A 20,230-nucleotide genomic window follows, 5' to 3' on the forward strand; every position below is an offset into this window, starting at 1 on the left:
CACATTAATTTGCACATTATCGGGGCCATTAGAAAGTCGCCGCTTTCATATTTGGCACACTCGGCTCACGAAGAATATTATATACCCATACGTGTGCGCTCTCCCTCCTTCGGTACAATTTTTTTGTCTTCCGCTCGCAACCAAACTGTACTTGGAAAATTGAAGCTGCGGTTCGGACACGACGACACCTCGAGATAACGACCGTCGTTCGTCGCCGAATCATATTTCGAAATCTCCTTGTTATTATTTTTATTATTTTTTGGGTCGTCTCGTTTCGTATTGGACGATTCGAGATGTGTACTTCGCGATACTTGAGTGTCTCTCGAGAAAAGGAGAACGGTATCGAGTGGTGGTGGTACCCAGAGTCAATACGAAGCAGTAAAACCAATGATGGTACGCACGTTTCCGTCGAAATCGAAACTTGTGTTGAGTGCGTAAGCACGCTCAACTCTATGAGCATTGTGCGGGTATTTAAAAAAAACACTCGCTATTAACATAAATTACGAAATATTTAGCGTGGTAATAGACTATGTACGTTTCTAGGCTAGTACATACAAATCAGCGTTGTGAATGTATCTCAATAATAAGCAGTCTTTGCCATATTCGCCACGTTTCAACTTAGTAAGGGTGCTGTCAATTTGTGTTAATGTATTCCGATTTCATAATATGTATACATATGCATATCGAGGCTATGTGTATTGTGGCTTTGAACTTACAGCTCGGTTGTCATTCTTGCGATTGCACAATGATTTACTCCACACGTGGTTAAATGTATCGGATACCGTTCACATCATCATCGTCGTCGTCGTCGCATCTTCCGTATATCGATACTCGCGCCATATTGAATTTCATGTAACGGGACGCTGTATCATTATGTTAATTTCAGTTCTATTACGAAAAAACTCCCTCATATCGTTTCAGACAGAATCAATATTTGCCGTAACTGTAAGTCGGACGAACAATAGATTTAGTGTGAAAGTTTTCGTAATTTCTTTCGATGTGAAGTAAAACAGTGTGTTTGCGTGTGCCAGATTTTGAGAATAGCCCAATTTGGACCTTCCCGTTGGTGTATAAAATTTTGCATCGGTTTTTTTTTTCAATAATTTAATTACAAATTTTGTTGAATGTATATAAAAATGGCTTTCGAACTCAATGACACTATATGAGGAAATTAGTACTTTAGCTTAAAAATAAACCTTTTGTTGGGGTTTTATTAATAAAGGCCTACCCCTACTCTATGAATCAATGTACATCCTAGTTAGGGTGATCACATTTCCCAGGACTAGAAACGGGACGATCCGCAAAAAATGTGTTGCACGTGCAAAACTTTTTCCTCAAATGAACATTAATATTGTCGAGGAATTACAGTTTTTTATAAGGAATTACAAGGAAAATAGAAACAAGATAATATCTGTTGCTCATGCGACGCAGGCTGATTTTTTTTTATCTGAAGCCTGTAAATGTAAAATTAACAACAAAAATACAAAATTTTCCAAAAAGATATTCTCGTTTTAATTACGTTCGAAATGTACGTTCTAGTAAAAATTATATTACGAGACTACTCTTGTAATATCATTTTTACTAGAACGTACATTTCTTTAAAAAAAGAAAATGAAAACAAAATAAAAAAAATTATACAATATAAATATTGTATTTACAGTTATTTAAAAATAATTATGATGGAAATAATAATACAAAACGATTATTATTTTCCCCGATTATACGATCCTGGCCAAAACGGGTAGTATGGTCTCCCCAATACTAGTTGATTCAGTGCAACTTCAAAATAGATATGAAGATAATTTTTTTAATATGCCGTTATATTCGTAACGATTCTGAGTCGCAATTGATTAATTATTCCGCCCTATAAAATATATTACTATATTCATTAGATGAAAAAAACTAGATTGCTTTTTATATATGTACTTGCGTATAAAAAAAAACTTCACGAGTCAATACTTCACCTCGTCCCTCATTGACTCTTCAAGTTGGTCACGCTAATGATCATCCGCTATTTACGGCAACACGTCCGAGTGTTCGGATCCCAAAATTGTATCTAAAATGTGTGTATTAAATTAAAATAAATAAAAAAATGCTTATCGAAAAACCGTAAATGCGAGTGCATTTGCCCGGAGAAAACGAGTCGCCGGATTCGAGCGACTCGCGAAAGTATGCCGTCGCTCCACATAACCGTCGACTGCGGTAAAAAGTCAGTGGAAATCGGTCGAGAGTCGCATCCGCGCCAACATCACTTACGGACACGCCTGTACATTACACTCGATCTGTGGATACGGCGGATTCATCCTTATTATTCGTCGCACTCGAATCCGTCGATAGGCGGAAATCTCCGATTCTCCTCGCTCCCGAGGGGGCCATTGGATACGGGACGAGGGGAGGTGGAAAATTTGCAGGTCGAGGAACTCCATTTTTGGCGAACGGCCCGTGGAGCTGGCCAGTCGCCGGAAGAGGAAGCGCCAACGCCAAGATGAGGCGCCTGATAAAAACCGCTTCTGGGCTGGGCGCCTTTGTCTTAATAACCGAAACTCGATCACAGCACAACAATGAGATTTTTTTTACCACGATGCTCCGTAATGCGGCTACTGTGTTAGTAACGTGCTCCAAATCTACGGGTTTTGTATACCCGAAATGCACTAAGAATATGTGTATCGTGACCTATCGTGCAACACGATGCCGAATGACGTAGTACGCAAATACCGTTTGTATAATGTGAACCAATTAATCGTATGAAGAATAACTATGGGTTGGAAGTTATTCTTTTTTTTTCTTTGATTAACGGGCGTCTTGGCATATTTGATTTTTTGTACGGTTTGTCATGCGATAGAGGATGCAGGAAAAATGCCTTTGCGAAACCTCGGAACATTTAGTCAAATTATAGGCTGTTCATTAAAACAAAAGAAGAGTTTATAAAATTTTATCGTCACCTCTCATATTTACCTATTTCACCACTGTTATCCTGGTAAATTATTACATGCTTATTGATTTTTTATTTAATTTTTACCACAGTGCCATGCCCCAAATCAAGGCTTGCCCTTAAATTGGCACACTGTGATAGGATACGATCGACTTGTAGTTAGAAATATCCAAATCTACCTAGTAGGTATCTCCGCAAAAATACTTGGATTCATACATCGTTTTTCATTTTAATTGAAACTTAACCAAGTCTCAGACCCAAGATCTCAAAATACGCTAACCACCGAGTATTTGTACCTTTAATTAGAAATAGTGAAAGTGCAAGCTTTTTTTATGGAGGTTATTCAAGTTCGAAATAATAATTTATCTATAAGGTTTTAAATGCCGATGGCTCAAAAGCGTTCTTTTTTCCGTGGTTGAATTATTTAAATTCTAATAACATAGGTACTTCGTCGCTTTTACAAAAATAATGTATTAAATCATCATGAAAATGGAAAATGCGTTATTTTTTTCTCGTCTTAAAAAGGAAGCGATTCGAAATAAACTAAATGTTTCTACAATAAATAAAATTTTATTTTATTGATGAATAACATTTTTGTTAACTTAGTCACTTTTGAAAAGCCCCTATATAAATAAAAATCCACTGACACACAGACACGCACTCATTTTTTTTCGAGATCATGAAAACGTGATCAGTGGCCGATTTTGAGTTCGAATCAGTCAAAATCTCGAGTTTGAATTTTCGCATGATCACAAAACTTCATATATTGTTACTACGTATATAGAAAAAGTAATAACTGAAAATAATCATTAGTTCTAAATAATTACCAAGCACTCTCGTTCGTTTTTTGTGGCCTAATTTTTTTGTATACACCATAGTCGTAATTGGCCTTTAAATATTTAATGCAACTTATACCTACCACAGTGCAATAGTATTCAGTGACTTCACGGGGCTGAAACTTTGATCGCACAATACCCGAATCCGAATCGAAAGTAAATTATATATGTTTACGATTCTGTATTCCGTGGCCAGGTTGTGAATTACTGACGAGTTACGTCTTGACGTCTGTTATTTTATTATTACACTTAATAATAAAATAACAGACGTGTAGTGTACACGTGTCTTACTTTTTTATGTAATTTATTATATATTAATTCTCTGATTAAACGATACGTGCCATTAATATACATAACTGATGTCGGTATTTAAATTTTTCAATTGGTTCCGATCACGTAAGTAGCCAGTCACGAAATCTAAGATTTTCCTATTGCTGTGTGTAAAAAATGTCTGTTGCGGCGGCCGATAGATACACTGCGAGAAAATAAACTTAAATGCCTTACATACAGAGATCGGTGAGGATACTTTTTATCCCACGGGTATATTTCGGAATCGAATGCTGCGGTCTTTTTTATTTAAAAAGGTATTGTCATCCATACTTCCTGTAGAATGTTTTTCCTTTAAGCAGGTATTTTATAATTTTAACTTTTAATTGGATTTAAAAACTGTGAAGATTGATTTTAAACAAGCCTGCATTTTTAATTAAGAAAAATTACCAACATACATGTATGAATTATTAGTTTTTCAAATGTAATTTGCATGGATACAAATCATGTTGCATCAAGTTACAGATGATATTCGTGTGTATAAGAAATGGCTTTGTATGGTCCATAGGAGGCGTTAACGAAATTCGACGAACGCTATAGACAATTCGATTTTTGATTATAAGAATTTATTTCATTACCTTGCATGTAGGACAAATTTTTCATATTGTGTATGATGAGTTGGTTTATCTATCTTTTATTCAGATTAATCCAATATCGGGAAGACTGAGCTTTTCTTGACAAACATGTGATTTATTTGAAATGATTCCACGACGAAACGTCTACGGAACTACGGAATTTGTTTCAAAACGTCTAACGACACGACGTTCACGACACAATGATCACGGACATAATGTTTATACACAAAACGAAGAATACGAGAATTATTATCATATTTTGTATTATTTACGATGTACGGTTTTCTTATTAAAAAAATCGTTTTCAACGTATGAATGTTTTATGTATGACGCGTTATCATTTAATTTTATCAATCATTTTCTCCGTAACGATTTGGTCACGTTAACATTTTGTCTTTAGACGTTTTGTCCGTAGTCGTTTCGTCGTGTCACCGTTTAATAATATACATAGGATGAGCATGTTCCATTTCTGAAATCTTAAGGTCTGACCGCACTAGGCGACAGTGCGCTGCAGCGACGCAGCGCAGCACATCAGAGTTGGTACAAAAGGCAACTTTGATCCGGAGTGTCACGCCACTCGTAGTGCGTTCTATATCATTATATTTTTATTTTTGTCATCTCTAATTTATATAGTTATTATTTTGTTTCTTAACCATTGTGGCGCATTAGGAATTCCTGTAATGCCACAATGGTCCAAACTTAAAATAAATCATTCAAACAACATTTGGCTGCTCTGCGTTGCTGGAGTCCAGTGGTGTCTAGTGTGGTCTATGTTTTATAATGCATTAGTGAATTCATCTTTTTTCGTGGTATTCTAAATACAACACTGGGTCGAACAATTTTCGTTCTGCTTTTGATAGCGAATCCTTGTTTTTTTTTTTAATGTTTATCAGTCGGAGGGGAGATCGCGTGCTCTTTTACCGTAAATGTTGGTTTTGGACAGGAAACGAGACCGTGAACCGTGACAGCCTAGCCCTTGCTCGCCGTCTGGACGTGAAAGTTAGACCATGCCGTGAATTGCATACTAAATTTGTGCATGCGTGTTTTGGTACAGTATGTACTTATTTAAGTTTTAGCGTAACAATTAGCATTTTTTCGTCTGTCACAGACTGAAGATGTGTTTTCGCAGTGAATTATCTCGTTGACCTTCACCTTTGTGTTTCGTATTCAGAAGGCGATGGCACCGGGCGAAGTGTGTAAAAAAAAAAAAAGACGTACGGACGGAAGACAAAAACGGTCATCTCTCTTGTGTCACACGACGCGTATAGAGTTCTATGATAATGAGGTGATTCTCCTCACTAGATTTTCATACCATGCGACCTTGACGAACCGTCCACAATTGAATTTAGTCGCGAAAAGACCATTTGATAATGTGAGAAGATGCTACCGGTAAGTTGGCTGTCGGTTTTCTTTCCCCCTCGCCAAAATCGACGGAACGGAACCGAACCGATCCAGGTCGAGACTCCGGGCCCGGTTTTTCAAGCCATTTCCTTCGCGAATCTTATCCGTTCGCGGTCATAATAAATGGTGGTATACGTATATTTTAATTTCTTTTTATCCGGTTGGCCGTCACGCGCCGATGCTAATTTGTATGCGTATCCTTGTCGCTTGACCGTAAACGCGAACTCTTCGGCTGTTACTTTCTCCATTATTTCTCTTTCGTTCAGAGGCTTTGAAAGCCGTCGCCGGTTTTGTTGTCGACAATTGCCATTATGTCGCACTGTTTAGAATTCGACGAATCATGACTGAAAGTTTTTTAATTTTCTTTAATGACTTGCATACGTATGCATGTATGTACATATGTGCGTTACGTAAGATATGTGATTGTTTTATATTTAAATCTTTTTGCTTTGATTGGGGATACGTTTCAAGCCTATACACTTTGTATGGATTGTGCTATATAGATTTTTTTAATGAATAGACATTTACGAGTCAATGGATAAATTAATTATATAGTCAGTTAAATTATTCACGAACATAAAATGATCACGAGTGCACGTGCGGTTGTCAGACGTGAGCGAAACATATATACGTGTATTATTGTTAAAACAGTAATACTGTAAAATGAATAACGTTTTCGAGGAATCGTACTTTTGTATATTTTTTTGCAATGAAATTGAAAATATTTTTTCTTTTATTTATTAATTCTTAACTATTCAAATTGTGTAATGTGTTTTAGGATAGCTGTTTAACTCGCTCGCGATTAGGTTAGTTGTCAAGCTTGCTCGTTTGAGAAATCTTGTTCGAAAGATTTAACTGGCACATGCGGGTGAGTTTATACATTGTCTGGTAGATATGCAATGTTGTAAGCTTTAACTAAAACTTGCGCGATATTATATTCGAAAATGATCATGAGTAGTATTTCTAAAATTAATTAATGCTCGTTTAAAAAGTTGAATTACGTAATTTTAATTATAAAAAAATATTGAAATGAAATTCATCACCGAATAGATCTTTGGATTTTATTTATGCAAAATGAAGTGTTTCCAACGCTGATAATATAAAATATTTTTTTAATTCGAAACGGCAGAAGTGAACCCATGACGCGTTTTATTGGATAAATGTATTATTCATCGCTGCGATATTGCAAATCGTCTTTCTGTCGTCGCGGATTCTCGCGAGACTTTCTTTGCAAATTTCACACTGAGTCAAATGCGTTGACACATCGCCAATTTCGGACGCTCCATATAAATATCCCCGTACGCATTTTTCACCTGTCGAAGGTGAAAAATCAGAATCCTTTGTTACTTTTGTCGTTTTGAAAGAAAATTTCATGCCGAAAATAAATTGCGTCTTTTTTCCACTTTTGCGACCTACTTCATCGAAAAAAAAAGGCAAATTGGTAATAACACATCTCGGCCGTAATGCGACATACGTGATTTATATATCGCCCACCCGTTTATTTGCTAACGGAAAATAAATATTTGTACACACTGAAGAAAAAAATTCTCCACAATACAAACAAAACATTCGATATAAAATTACTACACGCATATATTATCATAAATATTTGCTACTGTCGAAAATATGTATATGTCGTGTTTTGAATAGCATTTTTATTGTTTCAGGTAAGTGTTTTTTTTTTGCCTCGCCATTTATTCAAATTGCATGCATGCGATAAGGGTAAGTGAAATTTTGATATTTTTACAGAATTTTAATACCCGTTATGTTCATGTACATATGTACATTGTTCTTCACTGCTAATTTCCTCGAACGTACGGTTTTACTTTCTTGTATCGTTACGCTGAACTTAAACGGGTCAGTATGACTTGATGCCTACCACGTCTTAACGACTGCCGGGTCCACCGTTTGAGTCTGGTAAAGTAGGCCAACTCAAGAATCAGATCCGCCTCCTCAGAACGACCACTCTTCAACTCGTTTGTCGACTGAACACCGATGCACGGTGCAGCAGATGTCGCACGGTTCGTTCGCATAACATAGCTTTAATTATATTATACAATTTCGATATTTTTGACTGACGTTTGTTTGTTGATAGCGTCATCGTCAGGCCGGGTATTCCACCTTGACGTTTGTTCGAATTAGTATGAGCGAAAGCGTTCTGTCGCTTTTGAATTTCGTTTTAGAAGACAATGCGGGACGTTAACGAAAGCGACAAGGCGGTCTTTCATACATAATTGAAACAATGTGTCGTAACCTTTTAAGGGCGTCGATTCGTAATGCATATTAGTCGTAAATATCGACGTTTAGTAGCGTTCTCTTCTAGCTCCAGCTAACAGAGAATGTGGTTAGTGAGCACCGTATTGTATATAAAAGTATTTATTTATTGAAAAATCAACAGACAACAGATGTAGAAATGTATAAAAATAAAGAATAAATGTAACAAAATAAAATAATATCTGAGCCCAATTATAGAATAAAAACTAAACCAAGAAAATAATAAAAACTAAAACATGACCAAATAGAACAGGGCATGACTAAACATAAAGTGATATAATATTGGATAAATATTATATAATAGAAATATAAAATGATCAATCAATCAACTCTCCTGATGGGAGTCCTGAATTGATCCATGGAAATACCGAATAGATCAACGTCATTCAGCTCCCCGTTAAACATACGACAAACACACTAGATAGGAATATTTTAGGGAATTGGTTTTGAAAGGATCAAGTGAAAAGAATGCAACGTGTCTAGAATACCTAACTGGGATCCTGAAACAAACCTTACTCAGTAAATCGGGATAATCAAGGAAACCATTTAGGAGCTTAAAAAGAAATGTAGCATTAGTGAGTCGTTGCCTGACAAAGATTGTTAAAATATAGGAATTTTAAAATATCGGGAACAGTAGTATGGGTGTAGATAGAAAACGGTAGCGTAAGGATTTGATAAATTTTAATTGGACTTTTTCAATTCAATTAATATGGGATATATAAAAAGGTGACCAGATAATTGAGGCAAATTCAAGGTGAGATCTTACAAGGGAAAAATAAAGTAATTTATGTACATGAGGATCATTAAAGGGTTTAGTTGAACGGAGTAGGAATCCAAGCGATTGATATGCTTTATTTGTAATGAAGGAAATTTGTTCAAAGTAATCGAGTTTATTATTAAGAATTACACCAAGATTCTGAATATATAATATAATTTTGTGTCATCAGCATAAAGAAGTATAGAAGAGTGAAGTACCAACACAGTAACTTTCTGGAAATCTACATACATACGTACATATGTACGTTTATGCGTAATGCGTCCTAATATATTTTTAGCTTGGAAAAATACATATTGATCAAGCAACTATCAATTACTTCATCCAAGTGTTGGGTCACTCACTTTTTGGTCGAATCTATACTTATTTCAAGTGTGTCATCTTATACATATGTAAGTATTCCTATACATATGTATACAACTACATCCTAAGAGATGTGGTTTATTCGCGGGTCGACTCATTTATCGCGTTTTCGGCGTTTATTTCTTGGGTTTTGTTTGAAATTTATGAATCTAAAGTGGTATGGGATTTCATGTATGTATGATTAATTATTCCGTCGGCCCGTGCGTGTATATCTACTCTTTGATTGATATTCCGATCTGATGATGGACTCTGACTTTGTGCTGCTCGTTCTACGCCTATATATATATATAATAAATAACTTCATTACGAACGATACCCGTCACTAACGCCATCCTTTTTCTTATGTAGCACACGAACAGTTTACGGCTCGGGGAACATCCATCAAACAAAAACCGACCGTCTGATTCTTTGATATTTTCTCTCTTCACGGGACCGTGGCACCCGCCGCGAATGACTTATGAGGTCAAACAAATAACTTATCAAGAGCTATCTTAGATGTATATTAGACGTATTTGTTTTTCCTTACGTGCATGTTGGAAAACACACGAAAGTTAAAAAATACATAATACAAAACATCATCAGATTGCTAGAAAGTGAAATAAGCGCGCATTTATGTGCGTGTGTGTGTGTTTTCCGTAAGTACTTTTTCGTCAATATCGTTTTGATGCTCGTTCACAAATGACACTTTCTTTTCCTTTGTGCGTTTAAATTCTATAGTAGCTCGTGAAAATTATTAATTTTATTTATATTTTTTTTTGTATTTTCCATTCTGCTTTCTATGTTGGCGAATGAATGCATTACGCTAGTGGCGGATTCCAAATGTCGGCATACAATGGTTATTCATTGTCTGAAACTTTTCTACGTATAAGATTTTCCCATTGCTTTTTGTATGTTTGAATAATGAAATAGCTATCAAAATCTATCTCACACTTTTCAATCATATGTATGTATGCATTTTCAATGCACACACAGATAGCGGTATTTGTGTGTATTTTTTTTTATATATTTTCCACGTACAACTTATCTGTTTTTCTATCACAACCGCAAGTGCATTGATTCAAATTTGGAACATATAGTATAAAAAAATGTTGATATCACATTATGAATATTAAAAATTTTGTGTAATTGTTTATTGTTTTGTTTGTTATGTTAAATCATCAATCATGAGATGAGTAGGTATATCATTTAGTTTTTTTAGAAAATTAAAAGAAAGCAATCTATGCGTAATCTTTTATGTAAGTGTAAATACATCATGTGCAATGACTCTCCATACGTCATTTCTACGAAAGTTCTTCCAGTACAAAGTGCTCAACGTGTTGCGTATTTAATTTGAATGACGTTGTAAATTTACAAAATATTCTCAAAGCGTCTCAAAATGCTTAAAATTCGTAGCTTCCCGCAGTTTGTATTCAAAAACTTTTTGGTTCAACTTAAAACCGCTTAAATACACGAACGTCGTCATTCACGCAATAAAACATCGTTGAAAACGTAATAATGCATAGCCCAATTCATACAGATTTCTAGTTCGCCCTAATCTGCACCGTCACGATCATCATTCTCGAAAGCCGGTCTTAATTCACGCGCTTCGTGCCGCTTTTGGTCCAATTTCATCATTTGCGGTAATAAATGCAGGTTAATATTATATTTTCTCTGTTTGTATATTTCGCTACGTCGCGTAACCGATTGAGCATTTAGTGTAATTATTGGAGCAAAATCATTTAAATTGTGACGTATCGTACGTGAATCGCAGAATTACAATCTTTCATTTACGTAAATTCTTTATATGGATATTTTCGAATGAACGAATCGGATCATTAACGTATTTAACTCTTCAACAAAAAATGTGTTGCATTGCTCACTTTCACCTCGGAGTCTAGCAAATTTCTCTATATACTTTATAAGTACATGCCTGCTTGCATACGAAAACTCGCTTTGTAAGTACGTTCTCAATTTGATGTGTATATGTACATATGTATCTTACTAGTTGAAATTATATACATAGTCCTGGCGTTGTACTGACGTGGAATGTTGTCTTAGAAAAACGTAACTGTCAATTCTTTCAGACCATTAAAAGAAAACTCGAACGGGCGTGGGTCGATTGATACACTAACTGTTATTCTCGCAGGATATTGACCTTTTAATGCGAACTTGACTTATTTTGACATATGTCGTTTGTTGCCTTGGTATTCAAGGCGTCGCTGGTCGTATCTCGATCTTATTTACTCGTTACAATGATGGTTTGTGTCTGGCACATCGTAGTCAATCGAATTATTCTCCAATTCTCAACAAAGACGTTCTGGTTTTGTTCTATTTGAAATTGTTTCTCAAAGTACTTTTTAACAGCTATCGAAAGCGAATCGTTTCCGCTTCACGCTGACTTTTGACGAATTTCCACCTCGTTGCCCAACTGAGTGTGCTATTATTGTTTATAGACCATTTTCCCACAGCGGAAAATCTAGTAGCGGCGCCCACTAAGTGGCATTGTTGATTTTCCATTTCCACTATTGTATTTCTTTGTTTTTGCGAGAAGATATCCCCTGGCGCGCGTAATGGCGTAACGTGGGTCGTTTTGGCCGATAGCGAATAATAAGCGTCCAATAAACCGTTTATAATACGTGGGCGCTTTCCTTTTGTATTACTGGAGCAACAATCTATATACATACGTTTTCATCATTACAATGCAGAGATCCGAATGTAAAGATATGAGTCGACATATCCGCGGCTCGGTATTCCGTTTGTGTCGACCTCTTCATTAGTATTCAATTAACGGTACACCCTCTCGTTGGGCATTGACGGGCTTCGACCCATCGCACTGACGAGTCGTTACAACAATTGTCTATTATCACTTTTATCGGATGTAGGTATGTCTAGGTTAAATGTTATCGTTTTTGTTCGGAGACGCATGTGATCTCGCCACGAACCTTTTCTTGTCCGTGTCCGATCTCTCTTTTTCTAGTTGATGATTTATGATATTTTAATGCGCTCTTCGTGTATAAATTCAGTATGCAATCTAAATTGGGTAGTTGGTTTTTTGTGTGCAAGTACTCGAAAGCAGGCGACGATTGAATTTGCTCGGTCGTATAGTAAAGTAACGACTCGTTAATTCGTACGCCATGCCATGGCGGTCTGACGCAGATTCAACCTTTCACTTGTGTGAAAGTTTAGCGTAGTAGAATATTCTGTAGTTTGCTGCAGAGTATTAATTAAAATCTGCGCCGCGTTTTGTTTTAATGGAATTGAAACGTTTTGTACTGCGAGATGAACGTGGTTAGCGTGAGAATTTTCGCATTGAAGATGTTCAGTTTTAGTAGTCGGGGTTTGTGAAAAGAAGTCAACGTTTAAATTAATATTCTGTTCATTTAAGGTTTCTCTTTGTTCCATGGAGTGTTTGATGCAAATGAATTGTAGCAAAGTGTTGAGGTTTTATCCGTATTTTTTGGTTATTAAAACTTTTGTTGTAGCCAATATTTTTACTTTATCTGTATATTTTTTTTTAGTAAGAACGAAATGATTTGCTTTGTTTTATTTTATTTTGCTCAAATCGAGATATTTTTTTACACTTTTTATTAAATTTAATACTATCAATTCGATTTTCATTTCATGCCATAAATATTTAATCCGATTATTATAATTATGATATTGGAAATCTTGTCGTTATATGTATACAAAATTAAAGTATTGATAAAGTGTGAATATATATTTTCGGAATACATTATTTGCATCACTCATCGATTATTCAGGATGTAAATAATTGTAACAGTAAAGGATTATAAATAAGATTATTCAAGATGATTTATTTTCCGGTTAACTTGTTTCTCGTAAATAATGTTTTATTTATATACAACATGGAAAAACTACATTCTATTTGAAATTTTGTATCTTTTTTGCACCAAAGTTGTCTATTTGGTTTCACCCGCTGTTTTTACGTAGAACTATGAAGCTCTTGTGGACCATATCTTGTACATTTTCTTCGTAAATATTGTTGGAATATTTAACAATAGTTTCGTTTACTTGGATCATTTATGGCTCTTCGTGTTCAATTTTATACTTTTTTCGCATAGTTATTATATTATTGTTACGAAGCGTCATTCTCGTTTTATACAAAGTATAGCGAATAAGGTGACTCGTTTTAATTTCGCGATTGTTATTTTATCGACAATGGGTTCGTAAAAAATACAAAATATCAATATTTCTAATTGTACAAGTGCAGAATATTCGAAGGAATTCTCAAAAAGAGCAGGCACCAAAATACACACTTCCATCGAGTGGATCTACTTCTTTTTCTAATGATGGCCCGTGAGAAGTCATACTGCAGTAGCTCCTTGCATAACAATCAAACAAAAATAACATATACAAGAGGTAAACCGCCACAATTAGATTATGAATATTTTCTTTATTATACATACGTTTGTATGTAAACATGGTGGCCGAGAGGAATCCCTGGCCCTGGAAAAAAAAATCCGGGCTTCTATGACAGACAAAAAAATAGATCTTATAGATATATTTTTATTATGCGAAAAATCTGAACTACCAGAAAAATACCTATATGGTACCGATTTCACATGGACACAAATAAAGTATGGATCATTAAATAAATGTTTTTATGTGGAATAATATAAAATATCAACATCGGTCAGTCGAACGTCCCGACACGGAGCCCTTCAAGTAGTCCGGCCCTTGAACTTTTTCCTAGCTCCTCGTCAGCCCTGTATGTATGTATGTATGTAATAAAATGGGGGGGGGGGTATCCAAGCGAAGACCAAAAGTTGGTTATGTGTACAGTTTAAAGAGCATTGACAAAATCTGCGATAGTATTTTTCAATTGTATAATTCGACGTATTCGTATTATGTTGTTTAACCGCCTACCGTGCACGGTAGTTTTATGTTGATAAGTGAACATGAGAATTCGTTCACAGTGCGATTACAATTTGCTCGGTCCACCGCTTCTGCAGTAAGAAATTTTCCTCGAGTTTTCCGACAACGTGCGTCGGGAAAGCGTCGCGTTGTTGTGGCCACTCGAGACGATGGGGGGGGGGGGGGGAGGGGACCGAGCATCATGTAGAGGGGGAGGGAGAGGTGAGGCCATGTTGTCGGCGTTGCGACCGCGCCGGCACTCGACACTACGTTGCGGACGAGCGAAGCGTTCGCACGCGTCGGAAACTCAGTATCCGCGACCGGGGGGGCCACACGAGCGCCACCGCCCCTCGGGGCACAGCCCCAACATCCCGACCCACATTCGCACCATCCCCTTCGTAGTTTCGTCTCGACGTGATTTCGTCTCGGAACCGCGTGGTTTGTGGAGCGGCAGCGGCGGCGCGTGAAAGTGAACGGGACGCGACCACTGGGTCAGCAGCGCCGGATGCGCCTCGCTCTAATATGGGTTAAGCGGCTGCAGACACTCCACTGCACCACCACACATGCACCAACAACATGAGCCCGGCCTCACAGGCGGACGCCCTACACGTCGACAGATACGTCGGAGGATACCTCATTGCCAACAACAACAACAACAACAACCAACGCCAAGAACAACGACACTACAACAACTACAACAAAACGGTTCCTAAGAAGAAACAACTCCACTACATACCTCCAGCCAACCTCTACCAGGGTGGATACGTACCCGCTAACGGCCTCTTCCCACCCACCAACTTCTGCCCCAACCAAAATAACTGGACTGGCGTACCTCTCATATCCACAGCCAACGCCAGGCGCAACAGAAAACCACACTCAAATTACCCACCTCAAAACCTATCACCACCTTTCCACAGACAACCCATACAGATCTTAAATGGGTCGTGCAACGTCGAATACGCAGAGGGACACTTGCCGCTGTCTAGGCTCGCTCTACACACCCAAGGCGCGCCTCTCATTCTCGCCAGGAGGTACAACAACAACAACAACAACAACAATAATAATAACAACAACAACAACAACATCAACAACAACCGTAAACAGAATCCTTGTCAAAGCGGTTACAGGGCGACGACGAACCCGAACGATGTTCGGTCTCCCACCAGTGCCGATTTCGTTATTAGAAAGTTTCACGACACGCTGCTACTGCCCCGAGATGGTGGTTTCGAGTGTAAAAAAGAACAAACTAGTGTTGCCGTCTCGAACTCCAATCAGAGTATCAATCAAGTGTTGAATCTCGACTCTCTCAGTGTTACCAGTGATGAGAGCTCGGGTTCTACTAACTCGGAAACTTGTTTACCGCGCATTATCAAGCCGAGGAAGAGAAGAAAGAAGGATCGGAAGCCGCCCAGTGCTGGTGGTGATAAGACCCAATATGGTGGCGATTCAAAGTCGGAGTCTGCGACTAAAGACGAGTGCTACGAAGCTACGGACATAAATAGGAATAATGTGTACAAATTTAGTCCGGAGAAGGCGAGTCAAGACGAAAGTGTAACAGAAGGAAAGCACTCATCGACGTGTACGACCGAGAAATCTTCTCAACCGCAGCTGAACGCGACCAAAAGTCGACACACTTCCGACGACGTAGAGGACGACTCTGACGATTCGTCGTCGCTGTTCGAAGCCATCAGCAGATGTTCCCCTACGATGTGTCAGTGTAAATACTGCGACCCGTCCGGTCAGGTGTGGGACTTTGACCGATTCTGCTACTCTTCCCTATTCACCACGTCGGAAATGAACTTCGCTTCGGAAGAGAAGTCGGGCAATCCGTTTGCGGACAAGGACTCGATGCTGAGGAGGAGCTGGAGTGAACCTTGTCCTGGACACTCGGTGGAGAATCTGCGCATATCTGGATACGATAAACAAGTATCGCCGCATCGCTCCGACCCAAATGTTTCAGCAGCGTGCGAACAAGATAACAACAACGAATCAACCTATGCAAAGTCGAGTTTCGGCGCTATCGGAACTGGAAGGAGGACTAGCAAGTCGCGGGAAACTTTTGGCGCTCCCGAGTGGAAGGCTGCTGCTACACCCCCTTCTCCCGAACACGTGCCAGACTTGTTGTTCAAGTGCTTCCCCTCACGTGGAGTCAGCCTCCACGTGTCTCCGGCTATTGTCACCTCGCCTGGAGGACACCGCGACCTCGAGATAAAATTCTACTCTGTCGCTGAGGATGATAAGGGTGAAGGTGACGATGCTACTGTTTTTCAGTGCGATCCGTCGAAAGAACCACAACCTGTCGCTGTCCAGTAGATTAGAAAAGTTTATCCTTCGACCTAATGAACCGCATCGTGCGTTAACGATCTCGACAACCTTGAAAGTGCTTCTAACATACCTCGTTCGATCGGCGATCTAAGAAGAGTTTAACTAAACAGTGCCTAGATAATTTTAATCTGTAGTTCAAAAAAATCTATCGTAGTGCTATTATTTTTCTTTTTCAATTCACTACATAATGATTTTATCATGATGATAAATTTACCTTTAATCGATAGAAGCTTAATTTATTGAGCATTCAATTTTCATTTCACAGTGGAATTCTTGACGCATATAAGTCGTTGTAAACATATCAAAAATAACACGTATATACTGTGTTTTGAATAGTGAATTGCGCTAAATAGTTTAACACTTTTTCATATTTTGTACCTACTCTCGTTTTCCATCATTGAATCATGGTGCGATTTACGCACTTTAACATTGTGATAATTTATGAAGTACCTATGTATCAACAATACTTCTGTATTTGCTCTTTATATGCCTGTTTATGATGAGTGCAGATGATTTAATTTATTTGTGATTTGTTAATCGTTTCGTCGATTCGTTTGAGACGTTTTAAGACGAGGCTTGTTGCATTTATGGTTAATGCAATCTGATTGTATTTATTGTGTGTACTCGAAACGAGCCAATTTTCCTAAAAGTAATCGCGTTTGAAAACGCGACGCACGATCTCCTTTGGGTATTAATTTTTAGCATGAATGTATAGAGCTTCTTAGACATTTTTGATCTTATAAACATAATAAGTAGTTATTAATGTTTTGTGTACTCTACGGGTGTCCCAAATGACATTTTATTTTTGATGGATGCATTTTCGTTGACGCGTTTCAATTTTGTGTCAGTATTTTTGATGTGACGAATGTTTGATGAATTTTAGAAAGTTTGAAAAAAAATGACAGGGTAAACCAGCCTTGGATCAAAAGCGAACTTTTCTTTCGAGAAAGGCTTTTAATAGGGGATTTATTACAGTGAATTAATTTTAAAGCGGTGACGGTCTTGGATCTTCTTTTCAGTTAGAAAGTTTTCTAATTTAACAATTCACATTCGGGTGTGGTATTATTATGAAGCCTTTTCGTACAAATTTTTATTAACGATTCATTACAAAAATAAACTCGTACAGAGGCTGTATTCTACGCATACGCATTTTTTTTTATTGTTATTTATTGCAAAATATCCACAAGGCGGGTATACCTGATTGTTTTTAAAATTGTGAAATGAAAATGTATCCGTTGCTATTATTTTGTGTTGGATCGAATGATGCAATTTTCTGACTTGCACCAACAAATGTACGCACGTTTATGACTGTCACTTTGTACATAAATTTATACCTATATATTAATTATTTTATTATATTCATTATTAGTTTGTAAACAAGGTTTTTCTAGAGGGGAGCATTAATTTGACAATTAATTTCGTTTTTGCCTTCACATTCAAAAACAATTATTTGTACTTAATTAACGCATACAAAATTCCAATTAAACTTCTATGTATTGAATTTGTATCACACATTTTTGAATATTTTTATACGTACATACCGTCTGTGAACGTTAATGAAATACTATTTTCAAATTGGCTCCTCATTATATTTTCAGACGTTTTTAATAATTTTGGGATGTCTTACTTTTAGTTATTTATTATTTTTATTTTTTATTTATCGTTTTTTTAAGAGGCGATTTACACGATCGCCGAAATTGTTGAAAATAAATCGATTCGTTCAAACTTTGCTGTTTTTAATTGCCATATAATTTGTACTATATATGTATAATACACATCCTATCCGTTTCCTTTTGCTATTTTTTTTCCAAATCATCACAAGGTAATTACAGTTGAATTTCAAAGATTATTACTCAACCATTTCGCTTTCAATTACATTATCTCCGTAATGCATCTTATATGCGAACCATAGATTTCGTACATTGCGTAATAAAAAAAGTAATTCACTTTCCAGAAAATTGCTCTTAACTATGTTTTTTTTAATTGTAAGATTTTCTCTTGCCATGAAATATCATTGAAATCGTTTCGTTAGTGTTCTATTTCTTCTTCTCTACGTCACTGTAGTGGTAATAAAATCAATGAAATTTGTGTACATGTATTTTCGACACTTTTGTAATACGAGATTTTCAAACAGAGGAAATTTATACTCCCCATACAACCGAACTTCTTTATTATATACATTTCTTTTATTTGACTTTCAGTTTGTTCTCTATTTCCTCCAGTCCATACTACGCTATAAATGATTCTACAAAGCGATGTTTTCAGCGTCTATTATTTATCTTTATATGTTGTGTTGTATAACAGCATCCGACTTAATACTCATTCTTTTCGACCGCTTGAAGATTCAGTCCAACATTTCTTCTTTGTTGAGGTAGTCCCATACGGACATCGGACAGAGGAGCTCGGTCCAGATTAGTAGGACAGTCTCTGGTTTTGGGCCCTCGGGGTAGAAACCTGGTCGAGTGGCAGAAGAGGCGAGAGAGCGCCTGTGTAACGTTACCGTCGAGGCCCGTTAATTGATGCGCTTTCACTGCACTCAGCAGCACTGGCTCTCTAATGCAGGGGTAGCCAACCATGGCGGTGACGGTGGCCGTTGTGGACCATCCGCTCGGTTGGATTGCATTTTTTCCTCTCATACCGTTTTCAACACTGAATCCGATGTTATCTGTTCGATGTATGTATGTACATACAAGCGTGTACATACATATTTTTTTATCGTAATAATTCACTTCTGCTTACAAGTGTGAAAAAAAAGCGACACACATTATACCTAATAAAATCAAACATGTTTACATTCCATGCAATGGAATTGTCATGAGATGGTTTATACCAGTGGTTTCTTGTCTACCTTCTGTATTTTATAATAATCCAGATCTCGCCAGCAGCAATAAACATACGTTTGTACAATCGAAAAAATCTAATGCAATTTTCGATTTCGATCCCTTAAAGTTTCCTAACCAGTGTGTACTGATCTAATATATAATTTCGAAAGAGACTTTGTAACTATCTAAGGTTTGGGTGGGAGCATCGAAAACAAATCAAAGTTTATATGACGATGATATCAATATCGTTGAATAATTTTTTTTTTTCAATTCAAATAAATTTAATAAAATACAAATGAATGTTTACTATTAGATTAGCTATGTTTAAGCGGTATATATTACAAATACCGAGCGAAGCCGGGTAAAACCACGAGAATATAATATTTTTAATTAATTCGTTTTTTTTTCATTTTTGTAGGTAAATACTAATCATGATTAATTAAAAAACGCAATTTTAATTAATTAACTTGTATCAAGGTATGATTTTTAGCCATTTACGAGACACCAATGAAATTTTGTTAAGTCATTGAAACGTTTTAATTTTTGTTTACTAGTTTATTTGAGGGCGATAAATGTCCTGTTGTTTTTTGTTATCATCGACTTTTTTTTGTTTTAAAACGATGAATTTGCCATTTTTACTTTAATATACATACATAGGTATCAAAAGAATTTTGTTTTGACGTGTTTCAAATTATAATGTAAGGAAATTTTTTCTAAACGCATATTTTACGCGTTTATTTATTTTT

General features: G+C 36.8%; 2 protein-coding genes across 2 annotated transcripts in view; both read left to right on the plus strand.

The window, feature by feature from the left end:
- twin (CCR4-NOT transcription complex subunit 6-like twin) overlaps positions 1–20,230 on the plus strand; it is a 96,627-nt gene that overhangs the window by 8,577 nt on the left and 67,820 nt on the right. The gene's annotated exons all lie outside the window — the stretch shown is intronic.
- Positions 14,609–18,378, plus strand: LOC143910586 (uncharacterized). Its single transcript, XM_077429119.1, has one exon. It carries the CDS (start codon positions 14,914–14,916, stop codon positions 16,648–16,650), a length of 1,737 nt encoding a protein of 578 aa, XP_077285245.1. The 5' UTR covers positions 14,609–14,913; the 3' UTR covers positions 16,651–18,378.

The sequence above is a fragment of the Arctopsyche grandis genome, chromosome 4, assembly GCF_051622035.1.
Source record: "Arctopsyche grandis isolate Sample6627 chromosome 4, ASM5162203v2, whole genome shotgun sequence".
Taxonomy (NCBI): Eukaryota; Metazoa; Arthropoda; class Insecta; order Trichoptera; family Hydropsychidae; genus Arctopsyche; species Arctopsyche grandis.

Bases quoted from the DNA above. Each gene is read 5' to 3' on its own strand.
- LOC143910586 (XM_077429119.1), top strand. From the start codon at position 14,914: ATGAGCCCGGCCTCACAGGCGGACGCCCTACACGTCGACAGATACGTC.